The sequence below is a fragment of the Anas acuta genome, chromosome 5 (assembly GCF_963932015.1).
Source record: "Anas acuta chromosome 5, bAnaAcu1.1, whole genome shotgun sequence".
NCBI lineage: Eukaryota > Metazoa > Chordata > Aves > Anseriformes > Anatidae > Anas > Anas acuta.
In genome coordinates, this window is record NC_088983.1 from 54,876,879 (window position 1) to 54,903,057 (window position 26,179).

Here is a 26,179-nt window from a genome sequence, read left to right on the forward strand (position 1 = left end):
GAAATCGTATCTCCCCATGGTGTTCAATGTGTTAATCCAATTAAGTGAGGAATGCTACATTTTATAAAACATTGTTAATTCACCCGTATGTCCTCGTGTCTCTGTTGAGGGTTCATACTTATTTTTTGAGCAGAAGTGACTAAAATTGTATTGAGATGTGTCACTGTGCCTTGTTTTATGGTGTTAAGGTTTTTGTGCTCCTGTTACAAATTCTACAATTGATTACGTTCTAGAGCAGTTTTACCTTTTTCAATAAAAGTAGTACTACCTACCCCATAATCCTGTGATTGATTAATATGGTCTTCATCCTCCCCAGTCATTTCTCACTGATCATTTCCTATCTTTTAGCAGAAATGCTCATTACTAGGCTCTCAAACAGAATGACAAGGTGCTTTATATCATTACTTTTCATTCTCTTTCTATTAGTCAAGTCTTTATGACTTTTCCCTCCTTTCAGAAAGAAATTCCAGTATTCTGTGGCATTGGCAGTGCTTTCCAAAGTTGTACCAGTTGAACCAACCACAGCTGTCTCTACCTTATTTGTAGAGACATATTTTTTGCTGAATATACAAGATGAACTCCAAGAAAAATTCTTAAGAAAAAATTCTATCTTCCAGTTCTCGTATCAGTAGGCTTCCAGGAACTTTAAGGATACAGTTAATCCAAGTTTATTGCTGAGCGTAATGAGACGGCATAGTAGGAAAAGTTCAGATCTCCAAGGGAATTTTGCCATTTCTTTTTTTGTGGCTGTGACAAAGTTAGGTGTCCTGCTGTGCAATCCCCTATTAAGAGCTATAACTAGATGTCTATGAACATTCTTGTTTTCACAGTCAAACTGTTCTAGATGCCTGAAGTTTCACTTCTGTTTGTAACTGATTTATCTGTCTTAGCGGGAGTGACCAGTCCTGCACTTACTTCAGGTCAAAACCATTGTAATTAAATCCCCCAAATAAGCTTTATTGAGACACAGAATACTAACTCAGACTACTCCAAGACTATGGATCAAGGGTTGGGTTTGTGACACAATGCACCCTTGACCTAACAGCAACAACTCTGTTTGGTCAGAGACATTAAGCTGTAGATTTTTGTTGGTACATGGCTTGTGGAAAGCCCTAATGTACGTAATATATGATATCTAATCAGATATTTAATAGTATATGATAACTATACTAATATATATTATATATATCGTAATATCTAATGTGTATCATGGCATAGATATTTTTAACATTGCATTTTTGAGTTAGGTTGACTGTGCTTGAGCTGTTCCACTGCTCTCTCACATCACAGGGAAGTGTCTGCAGATGGGTCCCCTTTAAGGTTTCCGGACAGTGTTGTTCCACACTGCAGAAACCAATAAAGATTGATTTGTCCAGGAAAATAAACATGGACATAGTTTTCTAGGAGAGTGGTTAAGTGATTTTGCTGGCCTCCAGTGGCAATAACTGTTTAATCCAGGGATGGTTATGTATCTGTGTTTCTCTCTCTTCTGGTCTGTCTCTGTCTCTCATGTGCTGCCTGAGGATTGAGAGCGATGTTCCTGTTTGTTCTCTAGCTCTTCCTCTTCTCGTTCTGAAAGTCTTTGGAAAAGTAAGCACAAATAGCTTGATGTTCTGCCCACCATTATCTGGCAGAACAGTGACGCTGCCAGCACTAGGACACAAGGGTTGAAATGCTTTCCCTTTTCCTTTTTATTGACAAAATACCAACAAAAAAGGTATTTTTGGCAAAACACCTGGGGAAAAGGGGTACATAAGATCTTCCTTGTTACTTCAAAGCGTGCTCCTTTCTTTGTGGTTGGATTAGCTTGCCGCTGTTGGAGCTACAGGAGTAAGGGATGGAAGGGTCTTTAAATAAGGTTTTGAAATAGGTTAATTTCAGAGTAGAAATTTCTTCATTATTAGAAGTACTGATACATAGAAGTATGTCTTTATAAAGATAGACTATTTGGTACTGAACTGGGCTGTTATCACTTCACATGTACTTTCTATAACTTCACCGTTTGTTCTTATTTTTCTCTGTTTTCTTTCTCTGGCCACTTTGCTTCCCAAAATTAAAGGGCCAAAACGGTGCACATTAAGTACTTTCATTGTTCATGGAAAGTACCACATAGTTTAATTATAATGCAAATCTAAAATCTAGAAAAGATATAAGACCATATAGCAGAAATGAAAATGACACTATCTTCTTCCATCTATGAAATTATACAGTCTTTGCAGTATGACTTTTTTTTTTTTTTTTTTTTTTTTTCTCCTCCAGGCTGCTTAATACAGTTTAAAGTTCTGTATTAAACACTAAGTTGTATCCAAACTGTAACATTTACAAAGTGTTGCTGGAGAGGTAGGGGGGTAATTTAGTGTCTACAGTCAGGAAATAAATTCATAGACTGTAGATATTACTCCTGACTAGGCCACTAACTTAAGTGATTGAAGGTTCTTCCCTCAATTCTCCCAGCTCATTTTTCTCTGTCTGTGAAACATACATCATTACAGGTGTCTATAACGTGTTTGGTGTATGACTTAAGATGTTGATGCAAATAAGAAATTGGAATTTATTGAAAATGCTAGTGTGTTTAAAATTAAGTTTTGATATGAAGTGTTTTGTCCTGTGAATCTAAAAACATTTTCAAAAATTCTTCACAATTGTGCATCTTAAAATTTAATTCTTGGTATTGTTCTGTTTGTATATTGCTCTCTGTTGTTCCTCTAGGGAACCTGCTTTGGAAGGGGGGTTGGACCCGATGATCTCTTAAGTTCTGTGATTCTGTGGTAGTATCTCATTATTCTTGTTGGCTTTTCATGGCTTGCCAGTGTTAGTAGTGTGTGTATTAGTGTTAAGCCATTTAATTATACTAGAAACTGGAGAAGCAATACCAAGTAGCAACTGCCCATATTCTCCTAAATATTTAAGGGAATTAAAATGCTGTATGTCAGCACTAGGACTGCATACGGTGCTATGAAGTAATAGAAAACAAGAGAAACACAGTATGTCAAATTCACATAAGTGACTTTTCAAAAGACAGTGATGGAGCATATGATTTACTTTAGTTTTTTGATGTATGAGAAAACAGAATTTGACAATTAATGCTACGGAATGTGCATCAGATATTTTCTGATATTGTACAGGTACATTTTCAATGAAAATTTAAATTATTGAATTTGACAACTGTTTTGGTGTCCTCTTACTAATGCATATCAGTTAAATAGTCCCTAATTATCAATAGTCATCACTAGGTAATTATAGATCAATTAAGACCACAAGCATTAGGCATGAGCTATGCAGTAATAGAGGAAAAAAAAAAAAGTACCATTATGCTGCTCAAGAGGCAAAGCTTTATGGATTTGTCAAGTTGAATGGGACGTTTAAAATTAAAAGAAAAATATATGGTGTTCTCATGCCAAAAAGAGTAGCACAGACGAATAACAAGGAGATGGTGAATAATAAGAATGATAATTGATGTGAATCTGAGCAATCCAACTGGTTAATTGCACATGAAAGTGTTTTCAGTTTTCCTGGAAATGATAAAAACTGTTTCAACACAAAAAGAGCAACCAGCAGCATGGTCCGTGTTTCTCAGCAGTTTCAGAGTTGAGTCCTCTGCAGAGCTAAAACAGCAATGTGCTATACTCTCCCTCAGTCACAGTCATTGCAGTTGTGTTATAAAGCAGTAGGAAAAAAAATATTATAACATCAGATTTATTTTAATTAGAATGTTCAGGAGTGTTAGTGTAGTGTCTGACTTTTTAATATTTTGCAAATTAAAAGCAAGAAAGAGAGAAAGATTGCAAAGATATTTGACTGAACATGTTTGGTAATTGTCCTCTTTAGTGACACAAGGGTGACTCTTAGGTGAATGTTTCCATGTCCTTCTGTGCATCCCACTGTAGCTGAATCCATGCGTTGTCCCTGAGCCCTGACGGGAAGGCTAATTGCCTTCTGGAGCTGGGAAAGGCTCAGAAGAGGATCAGATCTGATTTGATGGTAACCTGTGGAGACTATTTATCTAGGGCAGAAGATAGTGCTGTGGGCTTATCGTCTGAGGACAGGCTCAAGGCCAAATCTTTATACCTTTTCTGTTTTCATTGATGTTCAGCTCAGGACGTTCGTGTTCTTAAACTCTAATTTCATCAAAGAAGGTACTTGAGTGATGATCTTTAGACCTGTCACTGTTGCCTTGCGCAGTGTTCTCTGATGGAAGCACCAAATAACTGTTCCACAGGAAATGTCTCTATTTCAAAAGGGTGCTTTAGTGTTCATTTCTATCTTGCTTGATAACATGTCAGTAACAGGAATATAATGATATGGGTTACTTTCAGTGATGCATCATAACATGAAATTACAATTTGGGTAATCTATTTATAAAATATTATGGGTAGCTACTTAGTAATGACTAAAGTGCTTGATACACGCAGACACACACATCAAAGCATTTCTTATTAGTGTTGCTGTGAAACAGTTTGACACTTCAGTTGCAGTACAACACAGCCAGGAGATGCTTTGATCTGTGCTGAACTGCTCCTTTGCAACAAACGGGACACACTATAAAAAAGGAAGTTTCATTCAGAAGTAAGTTTTCCATAATGGCTTTTTTGTTTGTTTGTTTATAAGTTATTTTTTATGACATATAATATTTGGAAGGTAGTGTTCCACCTACAGTATAGCATCTCCTTCCTGAAACTTCTGTCCATGAAGCTCAGGCATGGCACTGTAAATCCACCTCAGGATGGGAACTGCATTAGGGGACACAGTACCTGTCCAGTTGTTATGCAGAGGTGAAAGCGCAGCAGACTTGAGATGTGAAGTTGAACTTTTTTGATGATGGTGTGGTCTAAGGCATTGACAGAACCTGGGATGGAGTCTTGAAAAATTCCCATTTGGAAAATTACACTTTACAAATTGGACCTAATTGGTTATGGCCACTTTGTTTGCCCTTCCCTGCATAACTATGTGCTGTGAATAGCTGCTGTAGAGAGTTCCAGGGCTGGCAGTGATTGGTAAAGGAATTTCCTTGTATACTATCTATAGCTGTAAATGGTTTCCAATGGAGAATGGTTTCAATGTTCTTTTTTTTTTTTTTTTTTTTTTTTTTTTTAATATATATTATTATTTGAATTTAGTCACAGCCTGAAAAATAAATACATACATATTAACTTCTCCCCAGGAAGCCCAGTTCTTATCTCATTGTCATTGGTAGAATTCTACCAAGTTAAGCCAAAAAAAAAAAAAAAAAAAAGCACTTTTGACTTAGAGCAATATTAATGAAGGCAAAAATTTAAACATTGATGAGAAAGATTATAAAATATGAAAGCTATTAAAGCAGTTCAGAAGATTCTAGTCCCACCTCAGAAATAGATAAATTTATTTTAAAAGAGAACTATGGTCTATGAGTGTTTAAGCCAAAAAAAAAATCTCTGTTGCAGAGGTGTTTTTAAAAGAAGAATTAAATCAAGGGGTGAATGATGTCTGCGATGTACAAGCACTCACAGAGCTTGTTCATGCATTTGTCAGTAGAGCACGTATGGGTTGTTTAGCTTTGAAAAGGGTTGGAATATTCTTCTGGAATTGAGCACAAACGGGAACAAAAATATTCAAGACAAAGCCCCAAAGCATGTTCAAGAAAAAGAAAGCTGTTGTGTTGGTCGGTATGTCTGAAGTCCATCCTTGCACTAGGATTAGGAGCTTTTCTTTGTGATGTCACCTGAACTTTTTATTCTGTACCAGAAAAAGAGGGGGAAGAAACCAAGAAAACAGGAAGGTATGAGAATGCATAAAGAACAATAAAAAGCAGGCAAGGTCTTATTGTAAAATAGCTCCCCTAAAGCATCGTTAGAAGCATTGTTTTCATGTCTTCAAACTGCTTCTTTCATCAAGTGTCTCCCACTGGACCATTAAAGAGGCCAAAACAGCCCCAGTAGCCTGCTTGCCTACGTGCCTGCCAAACACCACCACCTTGGAGATGATCTCTTCTGATTCATCTTCAGCTTGCTGAACAAATGACCTAGCGTTAGTCCTGTGGAGCCTTTCCTTAGAGCTAATGCAGGCTATTTCAGTTATTGCTGCCAGGGGAGAAGGAGTGCATCAGCTGACAATGTGATGGCTCAAGAGGGCACATCTAAACAGGAGGCCAACATCCACAGAGCAACAAGCGGAGCGGAAGGAAGCATGAAACAAGTCTTTAAAATACCTGCAGTGGCCAGGGAGGAGACGGCTGCCTGGAGGGAATTAATCAGCCAGCTCTGGGGATGACCATAGCGGACACAAAAGGAGGATTTTCTCAGTAGGAGGCTGTATTAACAGAAGCAGAACAAGGAGGTTGAGGGCAGTGATTATTGGCCTCATACTCAGTACTCCTGCACCAGCACCTACAGGAAGCCACCGAGAAAACGGAGCCAAGCTTTTTACATAGTTTTATAGAGGGGAGATGAAAGATGATGGACGCAAATTGGAGCAAGAAAGGTTCCAACTTTTTCCTCATGAGGAAAACGCAGTGACTTGGACTGCCCAGGAGCACTGTGCAGTCTCCATTCATGGAAGTTTTCAAGACCTGTGTAAATACAGCCCTGAGCAGCCTGGTCTGTCCTCACTGCATGCCCTGCCAGGAGCGGAGGTTGGGCCAGAGACCTCTGAAGGCCCCAGTCAGCCTGAACTAGTCAGAGATTCTGATGCATAACTTAGAGTTACAAGTCCCTACAGCATACTTGTCCCTAATTTCTTTTCATGTAGATGAATACGTTGCCAGGTGAAATAGAATTTGTCTTATATTGTTCTAATGGGAGAGATTGTGGCTGTCTGCCTTTGAGGTAAGCTAAACAGCTTTTATAGTCAGTGGAAAGAAATATGTATTTCTAACGCATCATGCATTGTCTTCTAAGGAGGCATCTAAAGTAGGCGATAGATGAATTGTAGTGTAAAAGCGTTCAGCTCTCCATTGGTGATAAATGGGGACCAGATAAATACCTCTAAGACAGATAACTTTTACTATCCATCTAAAGCTAGGTGAGATGAATCTCTGTATAATATTTGTTGCTTGAAGGGGTTTGGATGTCCTTTGTGGGAATCAAGATTGTGGTGGGAATATGGAATACTATCAGACCTCTACAGCTTACTTTGGTTGTACAGGATGAGCAACAGGTGATTGTCCCCTGTTGGAAACAAAGATCTTTAAAAATCATTTCAAAAATGAGGAACTGATTTTCTTCTGCACTAAGCAGAGGCAAGATAATGCCATTTTGCTCTAGGACTTGTTCGTTGCTGTTCTTTGCCTTTTTTTTTTTTCCTTCTTTTTCTTTTTCTAAAGCAAAAAGGACCATGCATAACATTTGGTGTCTGACTGCTAAGCCAATGGCAGTGTAATTGCTAAGTCTCAGTTAAATGTTTCTTTGGGAAAAAAAAATGTCATTAAAAGGTAGGTAGCAGTGAACTGTGTATGTGAGTGCTTCATTGTAAGGTCAAAATCAAAGTAACCTAAAAAGAAGAAGGAATTGTGAATTTGGTTCATTAGGCTCCTGTGAGCTCCTTCTGTAACTCTTGTGCATCACAGAAGACTGGAGTGCCACGCCAGCTGCAAGTGTCATCCTGCCCTTACCCTCAGTATGTTCCTCAGAGGCACTGTCTCCCTCCCCCATGGTTACTCTGCCCAACAAATGCTTTCAGTTTGACACAGGTGAGGCTGTCAGTCTCTGTGAACTAGCAGTTGGTGGCCCTCAGCCCTTTTATTTCTGATTTCATAAGATAAAAGCTGAGTTACCCTAATGAAACATACACGGTCTTTGATGAGGTAAGGAATTGCACTTACATGTGTTTGTTCAGTAATGCTGGTTCTTTCCCAGATACACTTCAGAGAGGCAGAGCCAGCTGAAGTGGAAGAGGACTGTAAATATTCTCTTATTATTCCAATTCCTTCTTGTCAGCTAGTACCTTCCCTGTTTCGCCTTTCCTGGTACTCTGTGTTTATCACCCCAACAGAATGATTTTGCAGGAGCTTCTGGTTAAAATATGGGTGTAAATATCACTCTTTTAAACCATATGAAGGCAACATTACGGTAGTAACTTTTTTATCAGCAGTTGAAGTGAGTATATTGGGTGGGATTATAATTTAGGTGTGTGTTTGGATGCATTTCTGAAGCAGCTCTATTCAGGCTATAATGTTTGAACTGAAATTATTTTGATAACTAAAAAACTGCGAGACCAAAGACTGCATTTTCACTTAATGTAAACTGGTAATTTTACCAAGAAAACATCCCTGAGGAGCGTAATAAATGTCCTCTATTAAAAAAAAAAAAAGTAATGTAAAATAAAGTATGTTAAAGAAAATAAGACTTCCATTCGAAAGACTGGCTAATTTTGGGGTAGTAGGGTAAGTAATGAAGACATCCTTTTACTGCATTCAATAAATTAGAAGATTGTCTGTAGGAGTTCTGAGCTGACACAGGTTAAAAACTAAATGTAACAGAAATCTCGTAATTTGCCTTTTCTTCACTAAGATTCACAAGCAGTGTATGTGTGAAAAGCTTTTGTGGTAGTCCCAAGTTCCTTGACAATTATATCCAGCATGATTTATTGTATTTAGCATTCATAGATTTTTGAATGACCCTTGGCCTTAGTCCCTGTCACGCAGCAAGTGTGTTTTCCACTGACTCTCAAGCAATGCATGCCTTGCAGACCATGACATACTAGTTCCTTTCATGTAGCCTAATAATTTAGTAGGATAATTTCCACTAGCCATTACCATTTGTTGATATAGGTCATATTTCTCACTGTGAAAAAGTTATTTAATTTTATTTATTTATTTATTTATTTACTGGTGCATGGCTATCCGCTGCAACCTTTTTCTTGCTCATATTCTCTGATATTCATAGTTGCAATTGTCTTTGTCCGTATTAACCAGATCAAAACATTTCAAACACTCTTTGATCTGGATCTAGTGTGCATGATGGACAGCATAGTTTTCATAGAAAAAAAAATACCTTAATGTGGAAAGGAACATATCCAATGCGGTTAGGGGGAAAAACAACAACAACAACAGCAAAACAACAACAGCAACAACAACAAACAAGCTAAAGGGACAGTGTATCTGCTCTGTTTTCAGTGACTTTTCTTTTTCTTCGGCAGTAGTCTTCTTCCTAAATGCATAAATATGTATAGGACACCTTTTCTCATAGGTGCTCACTCTTTTTCTTTTTTTTTTTTTTTTTTTTTAATTTTTGTTCTAGTATCCTGTGTGCCATAAATCAAATTTATTTCATTGATAATGAAACTCAGAGACTCTTAGATTATACGTGTATGTATATACACATATTTGAAAACTCTCTGTAGAATGATTATGTTCTATATGATTCATGTATCAATGTATTCATTAATGTCCACATGATCTGTATATTCAGAATATCCTGAAGAGCTGCTGAAGATTTTGTAGTATCAAAAAATTGTGTTTACAAGGAAACAGAAATAAAGGGGAGAGAACTGTCTAGACTAAACACAGCAGCAGTACTAGCACCACTATTAAACTTCAGGTAGCTGCTCCTTCCAGTCCTTGATTTACGCAGCTCACTTGATTCACTGAGCCTTTGGAACACCCCAAAAACCCCAAACTCTGATACTGAAATAATGTAGCCATTTGAGATGGTACAAAATCAAAGTACAAAATGATTCTCCCAGTACAATAGAATCTGGTTTTAAGTGCCAGTTCTTACAGATAAGTTTTTGTGGAACAGTTGTGTAGGTTAGGACATTTTAAGGGAGTGGATTACATTGTGGTGTTCAAATAATAAAATCAGTGTGAGGAATTCCTAACTTTGGGAGTCCTTATGAAAAGCATTTACATTCAATTTATGTATAATAAAACTTAGTCAATTCAGTGAAATTGGAGACACAAAAGTAATTTGGATAAATGTGTTTTTTAACAAGCAGAGGGCTTATTCATGCAATGAACAGTGGCAACTGTATCTTCATCCTGAGAAGTCAAAACTCTTTTAGATAATATTTTTATTCCCCTTCCCCCAAAAAAGTATTTGAGTATTACATAATACATAGGAAATGTTTTGAGATCACAGGATGAAATACAGTATAGAAATACAATCTATTTATTATTATTATTTTTATTAACATTTGATGAGTCCTCTGGCTTTTCTTTCAGGGTTTTCTACTTAATTCAGTTACATAATTTTAATTGCTTGGAGAAATGATGTAGTCATATCTCAGAGTTGGTTTAATTGGAATTATTGATGTCTGAAGCAGCACCCAGTCTGGGAAAAGTGGGGTCTGATCAAAGTCTGCAACTAATGCTTTAGTGAAGTTATAAATTGAGTCTGTAATTAAAAAATGAAACAGAGAGCATGTGCTTTCAAAGTGCACATTTTGTGCTAAGAAAACAGTCACTTGTTATTTGTTTGGAAATACTCATTGCAGTATTTAAAAAGAGGTGTAGCAGTAATAATTAAAGTTTTTAATCCCAAATATTTGTTGAGTTTTTCACTTGGAAGTTTTTACTGGAAACAGCACTGGGCTTTTATATCCGCTGATATACTTTATTCTCTTCAGTTATGTTTAAAACTGGATGTAAGATGATCATTTCCTTTATATATACGTGTGTGTGTGTGTGTGTATGTTTTCAGTGTAAACCAAGAACTTTGAATTTTCCATCAGGGATTTTTTAACTTGATTAAAAGTAGATATTTATGTTTACAATTTTAAAATGCTTAATGTGTTATATAGAACAAATAAGCTTAAAAATAAATGAATTTTGATTCAACTTAATGAAAAAGATAGCTATTAAGCAGTCAACATTAGCCTTTGAAAGTCCCTATCCCAGTTCATTGACTACTGGGATGCATGGGATAGTTGAATGTCTCTAGTCACATAGGACTAAATCCTGGCCATTCTGCACGTTTGAGTGGGATGGTTGGAGTGTTCTGTTTGTTTAGTAAATTTTGCTAGATTTCGTAGAACATTTTGACTCTGATTATTTAGTGCAATGAAATATGGTGCTGTTCAAGTTAAACAAGAAAGCACACTTCATTCATGCTTCTCAATATACTCACTGCATTGTGCATGGGCAATCACAACAAGAAATTTTTTGTCATTCTGCCCATGGCATGATTGAGCTAGGAATCTGGATAAATATACCATCTCTAGGAGGCAGGGGTGGATGGACACAGGCATGGTGGTGGGATTGGAAAAAAGTTCAAGCAGACCAAAGTAGAGAACTGCCTTTACTTACACTATGAACAAAAAGAGATAGGCGATGTGATGTAAGCGTTTTGCTTTCTCTTAAACAATCTTTATGGTCTTTTTCTATTTGATATCTCAAAGGATCTTTTTGTGTAGCCTTACTGTTATCAAAAATAAGTATGTATACATTCCAGAGTGGACAGACATCTTCCACAGAATGAGAATATTTTGAACCCAGTGTAGTGTCTGGAAGACCCAACACAAATTTCATCCTCCTTATCCTCCTGTGTTCATACATTCTTCAACGTATGCATTTTTATCATCTGTTCTATATTGAACAGCGCTTTCTGAACCATTTTCTTTCCTAATTAAGGATGCAGAGAGCTTTGCGTTTTTCTGTTTATGATCTCAAGAGCTCCTTTTACACTTTTTTGGGGGATTTACTTCCTTGGGAGAGTTCTTTACTGTTTGAATGTTAAATGCTTTTTCTGAAGCTGTTAATCATTTCACGATTTAAGAAAACTAATTGAGAATATTTGCCATTATCACTAAACTCTCAGGGGTGCTACGGGATGTGTACAAAATCTGAACCTGCAATTTAGCATTGCTTCTGTTGCCTTTCGGCACTGTGGTTTACATGGGAATTTAGAAAAGAGTGGCTGAAACTCCTCCACCCCAGCCATAGTGAAGAAAATGTGCTTTTTTTTTATTTTTTTTATCATTTTCTCATCAGCTGCAGCCTCCTGTTAGCAGTGAAATTGTTTTGACAAGAGTTATTTTGTCTGAACCATATTCGATTACGGTAGGGCTCAAAATAATCAAAAAAAAAAATCCTAACATTGTGGACTATTGGACTGCAATATAATCTTCCCAATGAAGTGAAGGAGGACTTATCATGCGTGTCATTTTAAAATTGTTTGAGGCAAATCACTGAAGAATGTATGGTAGGGAGCATTTCTTTTCTGTCACAGGATGTACTAGATAAAATAATAGGCTATTTCTATGGCTCTTTGATGTTGAACTTTAGCATTTCAAGTGCTAGATAGAGTGATATATTGGTTATGTATTATACCTAAAGATTCTGCATGAAGTCATCTGCTCGCATTGGATGATAATGCTAAGGCTCATCAATGAAGCTTTTATAGGTACAGCTAGTGTCATTTGAATGATTCTTTTTGTGCAATTCACTGGGTTGCAGACAACTGGTATGTTGGGTAGAGAATGCTGTTTGTCAGTGTCCTGTTTTATAAGAAGCTACATTTGTCTTTTGTAACTCTGATCAACCGGTCTGCAGCCTGTATACAGTTTATTTTAGTAGTTTTATTTGGAGTGAGCATTCGTTCTCAGAGCATCAACTATTTTGTTTTAAGATATGTCTACATGAGGTGATTCTCAAATTCTGTGATCTTGGCAAGGAACATGCAACTCTTCAATTACAGCATGCCAAAATCAATTGTCAAAAGGATTTTTATTCTGGTTGATGAACTAATCTTTTTATCAGATACATGATGTATTTTGCCATGTGGATTTTCTGAAATGTAATTCTGCAATCTGTAATATATTTTTAGTATGGTTGTAGTCGTCACTGTAAATTAAATGAATCTGAATTTACAGCATTTATGCTTTGAACTAGCTTTAAGGAGCTTAGTGCATAAAAATACCATGCTATTAAGGATAGGTTTGAATATGTATTTTTTTAAAATGTACAGAATCCTAACTTTATAGAAAAAGATCTGTGTGTGCTGAGGGCTTCATTGGTTACAGGCTATTGACATGAAAGATCTCTCCTGTAGATCTTGTTCTCTCATTGTATTCTACTATGCGTATCTAATATTCTGAATAATTGCGCTGTATATAATAACTACAGATGCAAATCCACTCTTCCAATTTACTTGAATTAGCAGTCAGGGATAAAGATACTGAATATTTCCTCAAAAATTAAGCTCATACTGAAATCGTGAGAGGAGTGGGGAGTGAAGGTTTTCCTTGCCTCTACCAGGCTATTTGAGAACGTCTTTATAGAGGATAGAGAAAAGATAACCTAAAAGTTAGGACTCTGGACTGGAATAGAACAGCTGAGGAGCTTCATACGCATTGGCTTTGGGCTGCTTTGTGCAGTTTGCTCTATCTCTCTTTGTTGTAGTCATCTTACCTGTAAATTGTGTGCGGTGCCTCTATCATACTTGAGAAGATTTTACAAACGAATTGAATATATATCACGGAACTAATGGTCTGCAAGTGACTTGCTGTACAAAATGTTGCCAGACTAGGTGTACATGGGTAACTTTATGTTGGAGACTATGCACTGTTGGTACCTATTTATACATAATTGGAAACGGTTTCCTTGGGATGGCAAGTTTCCTTTCAAGACATGTAAAGAGCCCAAATATGATAAATTTTGGCCTAATAGCACATCTGTTTTCACAGTTACGTAGTTTGAAAGACATATTGACCATAGGCCTCAAATCTGACAAAGAATCTCTACGTCAGTTTGAAACTTAACCTATTAATTGTGAAGTCAGTCTCTTTCCTTCTGACTTATAGAGTGATACGTACAATCCTATTTGCAACAGAAACTCACAACACTAAATATGAAATAGTTCTTCACCTTGCCTTGTATATTCCCACCATGCTTTTCACTGAGCAGTCTGGCTGTGTCACCCAGCAGTCTCTAAATACGGGAATCAAAAACTCTTGTTTCATCTCCACTGTTGTGAATTGACATTTATTTGTATACTCCAAGAGCGTTAGGTTGCAAACTCCAAGTGTACTGCATAGTTAGCATACAAATAGACAAATAAGAGCGTGGGAGAAAGGCATGCACTTAACTGATAAAGACATCAGCTTGGAGTGTGTATTAAAAATGAATTTCAGTAAATTAGATGTTATATATTAGAAGAATTAATCTTAAAATGGCTGGTACCACTAGTCTGTTATTATTCGGATATGAATTTAATTCCATTTTTTCCTTGTTAAACTCATCATTCTAAATTTGCACTTCTGTTTGAGATGATTAAAAATCTTGATAAAGCCAATCTAGAATTACACGATAAAGCACATTACAGCTGTTCTTTAATTATAGTGAGTGGTGGGCACACCTTTAATCCTTGAAAGCCATCTAGTACCATTAAACTGTTGTGTGAGTTTGATTATTCCTGAATTTGAGTTGTATTTACTGTCTCAACAGATCCGAAGCATTATAGTTTACTGCTGTGTCCTCAAAATAGAAAAATGGACCAAAGCCTGTACCATTTACTCAGGCAAAACTATTCCTGCCTGAGAAGGAACTGTAAAAGCCAATATAAATATAATGCAATTAAAATCAGTCTGTGAAAACTGCCATGACTGCTGAGGAGAGAGGAATATGTTATCTGGTGCTGGTTGATTGCCCAAAATCTCCTAATGAGTTAAAATGAAAGTAATTAAAAAAGAGGCTAAATGTCAAGGAAGAATTTTGTGAGCAACTATTCCAAAGCCTGCTACTAGCTTTAGTCAGCGAGAAGTGGGCTCTCTGTCACCTTAATTTATAAGACAAGAAATTGATTATTAAAAATGTCAATAGGTAGGGCTCAGATAGATGTGTTTCCTGTCCTTTCTGATTTTTAGCATCTCTGTGGTCTTAATAGTGAATTGGCCCCATGAGATTGAGCAACAACCATGAGTCATTATTCAAATGTAACTAAATTATACAGTTATCTGTGTTATTCTAAGTTACTGTTCACTTAACAACTAAATTGTTGTTCTTCGCTGTGTCATTGGTATTCCAGGCATGCTGGGCTGTAAACCTGTGACAAGGTCAGTGTTGTAGCATTTTCTACTTTGCACTGGGGAAAAGATGTAGTCTTTAAGGATAGCTATTGTCAGTGTATTAACTGCTTTGTATTGTGTATGTATAAAAGTAGATGCAGTGCCTTCCTGATAATTGTGGAGAACTCTCAAAGCCAATATAGAGTGTTAACAAGTCACTTGATAAAAGAGTTAATTGTATCAGGTAAAATTCAGCCTTAATATAAGTTTATGTAAAACAAAAGAATTATGATATGCTTACATGTAATGAATTTGGCATAAAGGTAAGAACGTGGGAGATATTTTTTTAGAAAGAGACTTTCATCTCTTCTCATCCAAAGTAGTTGTCTTTGCTTTTGGGGTTTATTTGAAGTAGTTGGATGACTTCTTTGCAGCAGGAAAGCTGTTTGCATAGTGCTGTCAGTGACATCCCTTTCTTGCTATCTCTGTCTTCTGCAAGTGGGGCTCATGCGAAAGTAGAAGATGAGAAGAGCATGCATTCTACATAGAACTTATGCCTCAGTAGGTTGGCTGAATTTTTCCGGTGTTTTTATGTTGAAGAAACATATTGTAAGGTGTAAAATAAAGCTATAGCACTCTGGAATTAATGGAGTTAACTGCCAGGGTATGGCATTAATTCAGGAACCCTGAGACTTGTATGATCCTCTCTTGTTAGTACAAACCTTTCGTACTTTATAGGTCTCCTGATCAACAGAGAGCTGAAGATAAGGATCACGTAATTTTTTATTTTTATTTTTTTTAATGAAAAAGAGTACTGTAGGAGTTTGAGGAACAGACACTTTTATAATAAAGCTCTTCTGTCTCATTGAAACTGTAGAATGTTAGCTATTACAACATACTGAGCAGTTTTCCTTTCAGTATTATTACACGGTGACTTAAATATGATGAAGCATTAGAAAAGATTGAATTATTTTAATTTTACTTTTTCACTAGGTCTGAAGCCATTGTGTTTTATTTGGAGGTAAATTATCCTATTTATCTTGCATACATAAATACCTTTATGAATAATGCAAGAAGCTGGGATGGTAAAAGTAAAAATTATAGACCTGTCCTTAAAGGACTGGATTAACATCCTGCAAGAGCTTATTCAAAACCAACTGGTGCCTTTCTTATACAATACAAAAATGTGCCATTTTTGAGCTTTTGCAAAGCCATTATAATGGAGTGTTGCCAGTTCCATTAACAATTCTGTACTAATGACAGTTAAATAACTGCATAGGGGTAAAAGCAACAACGACCTGTACAGGATCTCCTTTCACATGGATGTTGTAAGAAAGCTTGAATAAAATGCAAAAATAGTTCCACAGGGGGTAAGACAGCTATGTCTGATGTTGTGTTGCAACTAGAAAAGAAAAATGTTACACTCAGTGTAAAGGTAGAATAGATATTTAGCTGAAGACTAGAGAGGAAAATTAAGGATGTGGGAAATTTTCAGTTCCCAAGGAAATATTAAATTGACTGTTTCTCACAAATACTTTATTTGTTTTGGACTATATAGCTATTAGCACAGATTTTTAGAACAAGTCAGGGAGTCAGTGAATGTGTTTTCACTGAAATCTGTGAGCATGGTTTAGCCACATGGGATGGCAAGGTGAAGATGTGCATGTAAAGACCCAGGGTCCTCCATCCATGGCAGGATGCCTGGAATGCTGTGCAAAGGCAGAGCCTGGGAGTCCTGACAGCCATGTGCTCACTCTGCTGCCAGGAGCACCAAGAGCGGGCAAGACCTAAGGCATGGGAACACAGCCCAAAAATGTCCAATTGTTGTTTCTTCTGGCCTGTGTCATTACAGGATTTCTGGATAGGTTTTTCTTTGCTCCTTTGAAGTTGGGTTATAACTTTTGTACTGTTTTTTACTCCCACATCAGAGGTACACACTTCCATTTCAGCCTAACATTATGTGATAAAAAGGTAGAACATCTGCTGGTGAGTGTCTACACACAACAGACACACATAAATAGTGTATATATAGTTCAAATTCTGTAGCAAAACCCCAAATCAGACTTGAACAGAAAGATATCCATCCGAAGACAAGTATGCAAAATATAGTGCTAGCATTTGAAGATAGAAGAGCAAAGATAAAGAAAGGCGAATTGATTCAAACTCCCTGACCTAGCTGTTATGTGTAGCAAAATCTTCCTGTATAGATTCCTCTAAAAAGTGTTATCAAAGCCATACGTCAAGATGGAAATGATCTATTAGGTGAACTAAGCAGTGTCACGGTATATGACATGCCATTTTATAGAGCTGTTGTTTGCAGATGCCTCTTTGTGTTATGAGCATCTTAAATCATTCTGAAGTTTCTAAAACAAATCCATAATATTTTCCTATACCTGCAGAAATACATTTATCCATATGCTACAAATAACACACTGGATGTCAGGAGGTTCTTACAGACCTAATCATAATGTTTTCTTCCCTCATATTTTTTATGGACATAATTTTAAATATGGAATAAGGACCTGTGATGTATTAGACAAATGGAAAAGCCCCTAATGTTTTTTTTCCTGTTTATGCTGCTCTTTGTGCATATTGTTCTATATGGTGCTGTTAAATAACATGTTGCCAAAGGAATACTAACTTGCTGCAGAAGCAAGGGAAGGTTTGCTTCCCCATTCTCCTGCCCACACCAACAGTCCAGCGTGCACACATGCAGCACATACCATGCAGGGGAAAGCTGGGCTAGGGAGCAAGGAGAGGTGCTGAGTTTCACTGGAGGGGGAAGAGCAGGGAACCGCCTGTAAGCTGGAAATGGCTCTGGGAGAGGAGATGTAGTGGTACAGAGTAGAGCTTGAAGGATTATTATTTTTTTTTTTAGTAGTTGTTTCTGCAACAACAATGGCTTTCATGGTGTGTGTTCCCAAAGCAGCCAGCACTGCACCTCCTCTTGCCTTGCCTCCTGTCCCAGGCATGGGTAAGGCCCTGCTGGTGTAACTCTACTGGTTTATGGAGATCAAGGAATAAATGAAGAATTGATACAACTGGAAGTGTGCTTAAGAAATTGTTTTGTCTCCCTAAAAATCATTGGACAAAAGCTATTGACAGTTAGAGTACTGCCATGAGAAGGTCATGTAGTCTTGAAACAGTTGTATATATTATTTTACTTTTCTGATGTAATGTACAGAGACTTACATACCATTTTTCTTCCATTAAGCAAGCTGCTGCTCAGCTTTGGTATCCTGGCAGACAGGCTTTCTGAAAAGTAATTTACCAGTCAATTAATATCCTATACCATGAGTCTAAACCAAATGCACTTTCAAAAGGGCTTAACTTCAGGAGTGAACTTTAGAAAAACTCAATTGATTTTGTAAATTAAAAATTGTAAAATTGAATATAAAGAGGCCCAGTACAGGACTGACCCACAGAAGCAATCTTTGAACAGGAACGTTCTCAGATTGAACGCAGGGGAAGAAAAGAAAGCAAGAAGGATTCATTTGCAATTGACCTGCAATGGCAAAGTCGTTCACTTTCCAAATAGGATTAAACTTGTTCCATCAGCCATGACATGTGAAAAGATCATGGTTATAAATTCCATTTGCTGTAATGAATTGAAAGTGTCTGAGTTTGCAAGCAGCACTCATCATTGATGGACAGCTAGATTTGTGCAGTGTTTTAACACTAAAATTAGCTTCTACAAAATAAAAAGTACAGAAAAGGTGGCAGCAATGACAGATTTTAAAGCGTAAAAAATTGACTTTATTGTTAGATGGAAGCTGAATAAAGCTTCAAATAAATAGTGGTTGTAACCCTGTTATACAGATAACTTGCTTTATTCTTGAGGAAATGTGAACTCAAAACTGAAAAAAGGCTTCTGTTTAGGCTTCTTAACTGTATTTAACAAGAATAAGCATTGTTATTTAAATGAGGAAAAAGTAAACTTTTCTATGGTATTGCTTACAAGATGTAAACAAACAACAAAAAAAGGAAGATTTGAGGGATATTGAAGATTGAAGGATACTTCATTCAAATCGATTTCAACATGACTCCCTGCTGTCAATAAAACCATATTGGTGTATGTATTCTGTATATTGAGATAAAAACTGCATTCTGTGGTTACTTAGTAACCCTAACTTACTCTTGCGTCAGGATCAGATAACATTTCTTCTCTGATGCTTGCAGAACCAAATGCAGATTGCGAATCTAATTTCACCAAATTCATGTGTTCAGTATAGATGATTTTATGAGTATGTTAACTGTGCCAATTGCCAAGAAAAAATCTCAATGGATGACAACAGCTAATAATTTGAAGTGATTTGAGATTCTTTTTAATTGATAAGGTATGCAGCTGGAAAGTAACCAAGATGGGGGAGGAAAAAAAATAGTCAAACAGTCTGAGCTAAAAAGAGGAATCAAAATATAATAGTTTCTTAAATTACTGCAAGGTTAACATATAATTAATTTGCTAATTTTAATTGCAACCCTACAAAATGTGCTGGAAAAATGCTCAAAGGGGAGCAACAGCCACGTGTCAGCCATGATTAACCAAGGTTACTAGCAATTATGAGGTCTCTATTAACCGTGTTATGGAAATTTGTAAAAACCCTTTATAAAAACAGCACATTTATTGAAACTCAGCAGGGTATTTCACTTGCTGTACCTTTCCACTGCTACAGACTTACCGGTATGGTGTCATTTGCTTCATTCTTTTCCAGCTAAATGTTTTATTGCAGCTGAAACATAGACTGCCTTTTCTTTTTGTTGCACACTGTTACACATGTGGTAGGTATTCATTTTGATCATATAAACGCAAAAGATTAATTATTGTTTGCAAAGTGCCCTGAACACGTTAAGTGCCAGAGAGCTGCAAAGTACCACAGCTGAACCCTGGGAACACATCCTGAAGAGAAGGTTTTTTCTTTCCAAGGTATCCTGGGACGTGCAGTCAGTAAAGCAGCAATGTTGCTGAAAGTGCCTTTTCAGTCGAGAACCTGCTCTACAATGCTTTGCATGTGCAGACAAATCTGATTTAAAGCAATCGATCAAACAAAAAAACACGCCAACAACACAATGAACAAAATTTCTGTATGTTTGCTTTGCATTTTAAACAAAGCATGGTGTAAACAAATGTCTCATATGTATCAAATTCCATGATGTACTGTTCTTTTTTATTGTTGTTATGTCAGTCATGTTGAAGTGTCTGCTATTTGGAACCGTAATAAACCATGATCCATTAAAGGAAGACTTTAAAAAGCAAAAACAAAATCCTAAAGCATTGGTGTCAAAGGAAATTAATTTCCTGGCTGGCTTGTGTTTTTCTCTGAGGCAGATATTGATGAGTGTGCAGAGGGGATCATTGAGTGTCACAACCATTCACGCTGTGTTAACCTCCCAGGGTGGTACCACTGTGAGTGCAGAAGTGGTTTCCATGACAATGGAACCTATTCTCTTTCCGGGGAGTCCTGTGTTGGTAAGCAATGATCAGCATAGCGCTTTTTTTTTTTTTTTTTTTTTTTTCGCGTTCTGCATGGTGTTATAAAGTGACTACTGAGACACTGTCCTGAGCTGTTGCTGTGTTTGAGGCTAAAATGAGAATGCAAGCAAGCGTGTCTGTGTTTGGCAGCATCCCCAGCCCCACAGCCTGGGTGCTAGTTTAAGATGCATCACGTTTTAGCACGGTTATTACAGGAGGGAGGCAGTCAGAGATCCAGAGTGTGACTTACTGAGCCTTGCCATTTATCATAATAAGTTGCTTTAAAACCTGAAGTGAAAGCAGGCTTTCTCGGGAGCATAATAGGCCACAAAAGGGGAAGAGTTGCCTTTCAGATTTTAGCACAGCAGCACAAGAACAGATTTGGTGTATGTCTGTATTACTTTGATATGTTTGTTTTGCATTGTTTCATACCTTCAACATTTTATTTTTAGAGTTATGCAAATAGCATAAAGCACTTTATGCACCGTATTTGGAGAATAATGCCCTAAGAGCACGAAGGGAGAGGAAAGTTTAAGGGGTGCAGGAGTTTGTCTGTTGTTTCTGTGGGAGGACAAAGAATGAGGATTTAGTGCTGGTTCTTGCAGTCTGGGTGCCCTTGACTATCCGTAGACTTTGTGTGCCACCACAGCAAGTAAACAACAACAAAATCATAGCGAGGTGACAATTGTGTTCTACCTCTGACTTACAATTTTTACACCTATTTACTTATTCTCGGAAGCCTTGTAATTTCTATATGATATTTTATTAGGTGAGTTTAAAACAATGCAGAAAGGATCCCTTTGTAACTACTATTGAGATACAGGTCTACATTTCTTCATTCTATATCCTTTCTTTGGAATTCCATTTATTTCATCTCTACTCACTTCCATTAATTTTCTGTAAAAGCATTTTGCTTTTCTGCTTCTTCTGTGAAAGACTTTGTTTTAACACTGTGAAACCTACTTATCATGTGTAAGTGCAAAGGGCTCCATCTAAGATTTGAAATATACAGTTGAAGTAAAATAATATATTTTTTCATATGAATTTATATGCCTAGTTCTAACTTGTAAGATACAGTCTAATATTTTAAAAATTGCAGCTGTCATAGCACTGTGATTTAAAAATGCAGAGAAAAAAATAATTATTTGCAAAAGCAATATTTTGTAGATTGTCCAGCCAAACTATACTAGCTTCTTATATATTGATATATTGTCCTAAGGTGACCAGGGAACATAACAAAATCTTAACAGTGAGCTTGACTGAGGAGTGCTTAAAAAAAAAAAAAAAGAAAAAGGAAATTGAAAAATTTTACAGCATTTTGTAACTTAATATTGAAAATACTTTATCAAAAGTCAAAGCAACATGAAGTAGCCTTTGAAAAGCCCTGAGAGAATTGGGGATAAATGGCATTTGTAGCATTCCTGATGTCTATCTGTGCTGCTACCATGGTGATCTCCATCCCTTTTCAGGCCAACCTTAGGTAGCTGTTTTCTGACTAAGAAAATGCAAGGCTTGGGGCTGGGCTCAGCAAAAGACAGATGCACAGGCAAGACTGTGGTTTGACGTGGCCCACAGATAGGCTCAGTTGCTGAAAAAGCCAGTACTGCTAATAAAGGGAAGGACACTTGATTACCTCTGAGATTTAAAAAAAAAAAAAAAAAAAAAAAAAAAAAGCCCCCCAAAAGCCCCAAATGCTCTATGTACTGTGGAAACTGAAAGCATGAGTTTTGGTGCAAACAAATTGCCCTCATTTTGACCTGCACAGCACACTGGAAATCTGCTAGTTGAGGTGCTCTTCTTGCCATATGCAAGTTGTAAACAAAATGTGAAATGAGTGAGGTTATTTTAACTAAATAGCTTTGCTGAACTATCTGCTGCAGGGTACCAGTGATGAAGAGAATAAACCAGCTTCTTCTGTTTCATTATACTGGTTAAGCAGTTAAAATTGATTGAAAGACTTTGCTAATCCATATAACAAAGAGATTTCAAACTGTGATTTTCATTTAGAAGTACGGCTAAGAAGTGGTCAAAATAATAGATGATAGTGCATATTCTCACTAAAACTTGGTTACTTGAACACTGACTTTCATTATGTTACAGAGCTTATTTGCACGGTGGAGTATTTAGAGTCAAGGCCAGAGCCATTCGCTCTGTTTCAGATAAAAGAGGGTTCATCTGCTTAGCAACAGCATTTTGGCCTGTTATATTTTTATGGACTGTTTACTGAGATCCTAGTATGTACCTGAGCTGGGTTTGGCTCAGTGCTCTTCAGTATGTTTTGAAGCATTCCTTCCTTCCTGAAGGACAAATCTTGGAGAACAATAAACAGGCTAAAAACATAATAAAAATTAAAAACAATTTTTTTTTTTTTTTAAAAGACAAACTAACAAAATAATAACAATGTATGAAAAATGTTAAGACAGTGGGAAGGAGTACTCAACTCTGGCAGATAGTCCAAAGCCTGGGAGGGTGGTTGCTGCTATGTATATCTCTTGGAAATTTCCCTTTCCCTCTCTTTATGGGGAGGTGGTCTTGGGGCTGAGTCATTGCTTGCAGGGTCTTGTCAGTGCTTGCAGAACATTTTAAAACGTGTGCACATTTGGGTAGCATTGAGGTAGCTCAGGGCTTCTAAAAGCTTTTACCTTGTTGTCTGCAAGAGTGGAGTTTGTCACCTGGTAAGGGACAAATTTGTAAATTAGGAAGGTCATAATATTGTATGAGAGCTTGGGCAATAAGGATGGATGACTTAGCCAGAGTGCTTCAAGCTTCAGAAAATTCTTTATTGCTCAAAATATCAAGCATAGACAGCTTTGAAAAGGGAATATATTTTCACAGCCACACTTTTATAAAAGATGTCAGCTTCATAAAGAGATGGTGAGCAGGCTCAAATTAAGAGAATGTAATTTAATTACCAGCAGTAGCATTTTTATGAGGCACTGGCCTTTCACAATATGTTATTAAGAATACTGCTTGCAGACAAAAGGCAATTGCTATAACTAAGTTGCTACCAAAGTTTCCTTGGCAATTAAAATATGTAGCATATAGTTGCTGTGTTTTTCTTTTATTTTTTTTTCACTCTTTTTTCCTTTCTTTTGCTACATGTTAAGGTAAACACACAAAAATGCTTTACAGAGAACTATGACTTGTCATATGATACATATCCCAGTATTAACAACAATCCACAGATATATCACAATCCATGTTGAAGCAACTGGCATATGTTGCTGTTGCCCTACGCTAAGTGCCTGTTGACAAACACTGATACCACATAAGGTAATTACCCTCACTGTTGAATTTTCAGTGACAATCTTTGAGATTATCAGAACCAAAAGAAGGTAAAAAATGACACAGAAAATGCCGTCTTATGAGAAGTAAATAGCGTGCCACAAAGCTCACTCCTATCTGCTGGAGAAAAATAAAAGCAAATTAAGATAAATTGTATATACTTATCTCCATCCCTCTTTAAGTCTGTAGAGAATTGTTCCTGATTCTTTTCCCTCCCTAAAATGGTTTCATTTTCCAAGTCTTTATGCTGTGACTTGCAAGCACAGAGGGAACAATGAAGACAGCAGTCTCTGTTGGTTGTCTTTGTCTTTTCTTCAAGAATCAGTGCAAACTTTGTAGGGAAGCTTAACATGGATCCTCCTCCCACAAAAAAAAAAAAACACACAGGATTCACCATCTTTAGCATGCTGAAAGGTTGTATAGCTCAGCCTAACTGCAGGGTTAGAGTAGCTGTTGTTGGGATATGAAATCTGGAAAACAGTAGGATGCAGCAGCTTGTGAGAGAAAATTCTGTGTGTGTTAGTCCTATAAAAGTTGGGTGAGGCAATGCTTCAGGGTTAAGTTTGAACAGTTTTAAAATCAATCACTGAAGGTTTAAATATACTACATGGTATGCTGCAGTGTTCTCTGTTTCCTAGGTTTGAAAGTGATGGAAAAGCAGTTCTGCTCTTTATTATTTCTTTTCTGTGATAGTGGTGAGGCACTGGAACAGGTTGCACAGAAGAGCTGGAGGTGTTCAAGGCCAAGCTGGATGCGGCTTTGAGCAACCTGGTCTGGTGGAACGTGTCCCTGCCCATTGCAGAGAAGTGGAACTAGATGGTCTTTAAGGTCCCATCCCACTCAAACTATTCTGTTGTGCCCAATTTTTCTATCAAACAAAAGGCTAGACCCAACCTTCAAAAATCTTCCTGTATGCCTGAGAATTGCCTTTCTGCCATTAGAGAAGTGATATGTAGACAGAAAGGTTTACATACGGTGCAGAATATCCAAGACTACTCTAGAATCTGCTGTATTACAACTTTATCCTGATCATAGACTTTAGTAAAGCTCATAACATCAGTCTCTACATAATGAAAATAGTCTCTTGCTTATTTTCCATTTAGTAAATTCTGATTCTTGTGTTCTATGAGTTTCATATCTTCAAGGTAATTGTGCCTAGTCATTTCTGTATTTCTAGAAAGCATTAGTAAATCCTATGTTCTGAATCTAATTTACCATACAGTGTTTTTAATACATCATTATGTCTCTGTAGAAGTACTATCATAAAATATTTTCTAACTAAAAAATGAATCTGTTTAGCAATTTTTCAAAGATGAGTCCAAATCACTTCATTTGATTTAGAAGGAAGGCAAATACATTATTTTGTGACAAATTGCATGTGAAAAATGATTTGTCAAAACAGTGTTTAGTTAACTTGTACACACATTAGTTTGGGAGCTGAGCATACATTTTTCACATAACATTATACTGTAATGGTTTAATGTACCATAACAGTTAAAATTAGCACATTAGTAGGGTTCTTCTACAACAGCTTATCATGATATTACAGAGCACCACACTGCGTGACATGCTTGCACACATTTATTAAGGTGCCGTAGAAAAGTCACAGCATTAAAACCTGAATAGCCTGGAAAACTAAGAAATTAAGTAACTAGGGATTGGTTTAAAATTTCAGTGAAACCTAGTTAATGAACTTGTGTTGATATGTACAGTCATGCTTGTCTTCCGCCCCATTCAAATGCAGTGGCTATGGGACCTCTCACAATATCTGAAGCAAAGTACTTCTCGTTACAGCCAAAAAGGATGGAAAAGGAAATTGCATCTCAGGGGATTATTCTATTCCATTTTGATCCTGCTTTCTTGTCTGCCCATGTTACCAAGCTATATTTATGTATTTCAAAAGCATATGAGGAAATAAGCATGTCTTGGATGGTTTGTTTTCTTCTTTTTTCCCATCCACAAAATGTGACTGGTTGCATTGCAGCTAAAATACGTATCAGGTACTTTTTGCTGTACACTTGTTTAGAGAAGCACAGATTGAAGGTATTCAAAGAGTGAAGATCTTGATCAGTTTTATGATAGCCCTGCACAATGTTTGAGGTGGCATGTCACAGCAACAAGCACTTTGCTGCTGGTGATATATTGTTATAAAATAGCAGAAGGCTAGCTTTACAAAGCAGTTTCTGATTATGGTCATTTCTGTTCTATTCTTTTTATTTTTGCCACTCTATTCTCTCTTGAAGAGAAATGGTGTAGAGGGGAGAAGTGAAGCTCTGCCTATTTTACTTGAGTTAATTAGTGGTTTATGCCACAGATTATCTCAACTTAATGAATAATGTTGCAAAGTCATACCAGGTATGGAGAGGAAAATGAGATGGTTTTCCCAGGTTTATAGGCTACATGGAGGAACTAATTCCCCCAAAAGTCAAGAAAGACTTCTTGTTCTTGTGTTATATATAGGGGTAAACTACAGCATGTCCAAGCTGTTTTGTGTATGTACTTGTCCAT

General features: G+C 36.8%; 1 protein-coding gene across 4 annotated transcripts in view; it reads left to right on the plus strand.

The window, feature by feature from the left end:
• Positions 1–26,179, plus strand: part of NELL1 (neural EGFL like 1) — a 284,268-nt gene that overhangs the window by 243,457 nt on the left and 14,632 nt on the right. For 2 of the 4 annotated variants that reach the window (XM_068684942.1, XM_068684941.1), the window contains exon 16: positions 20,243–20,383. The exons of 1 other annotated variant lie outside the window; for it this stretch is intronic. In XM_068684942.1, coding sequence (XP_068541043.1) covers positions 20,243–20,383 — 141 coding nt within the window. The remainder of the gene's footprint in view (positions 1–20,242; positions 20,384–26,179) is intronic. One more of the 4 variants, XM_068684943.1, reaches the window with a different exon arrangement.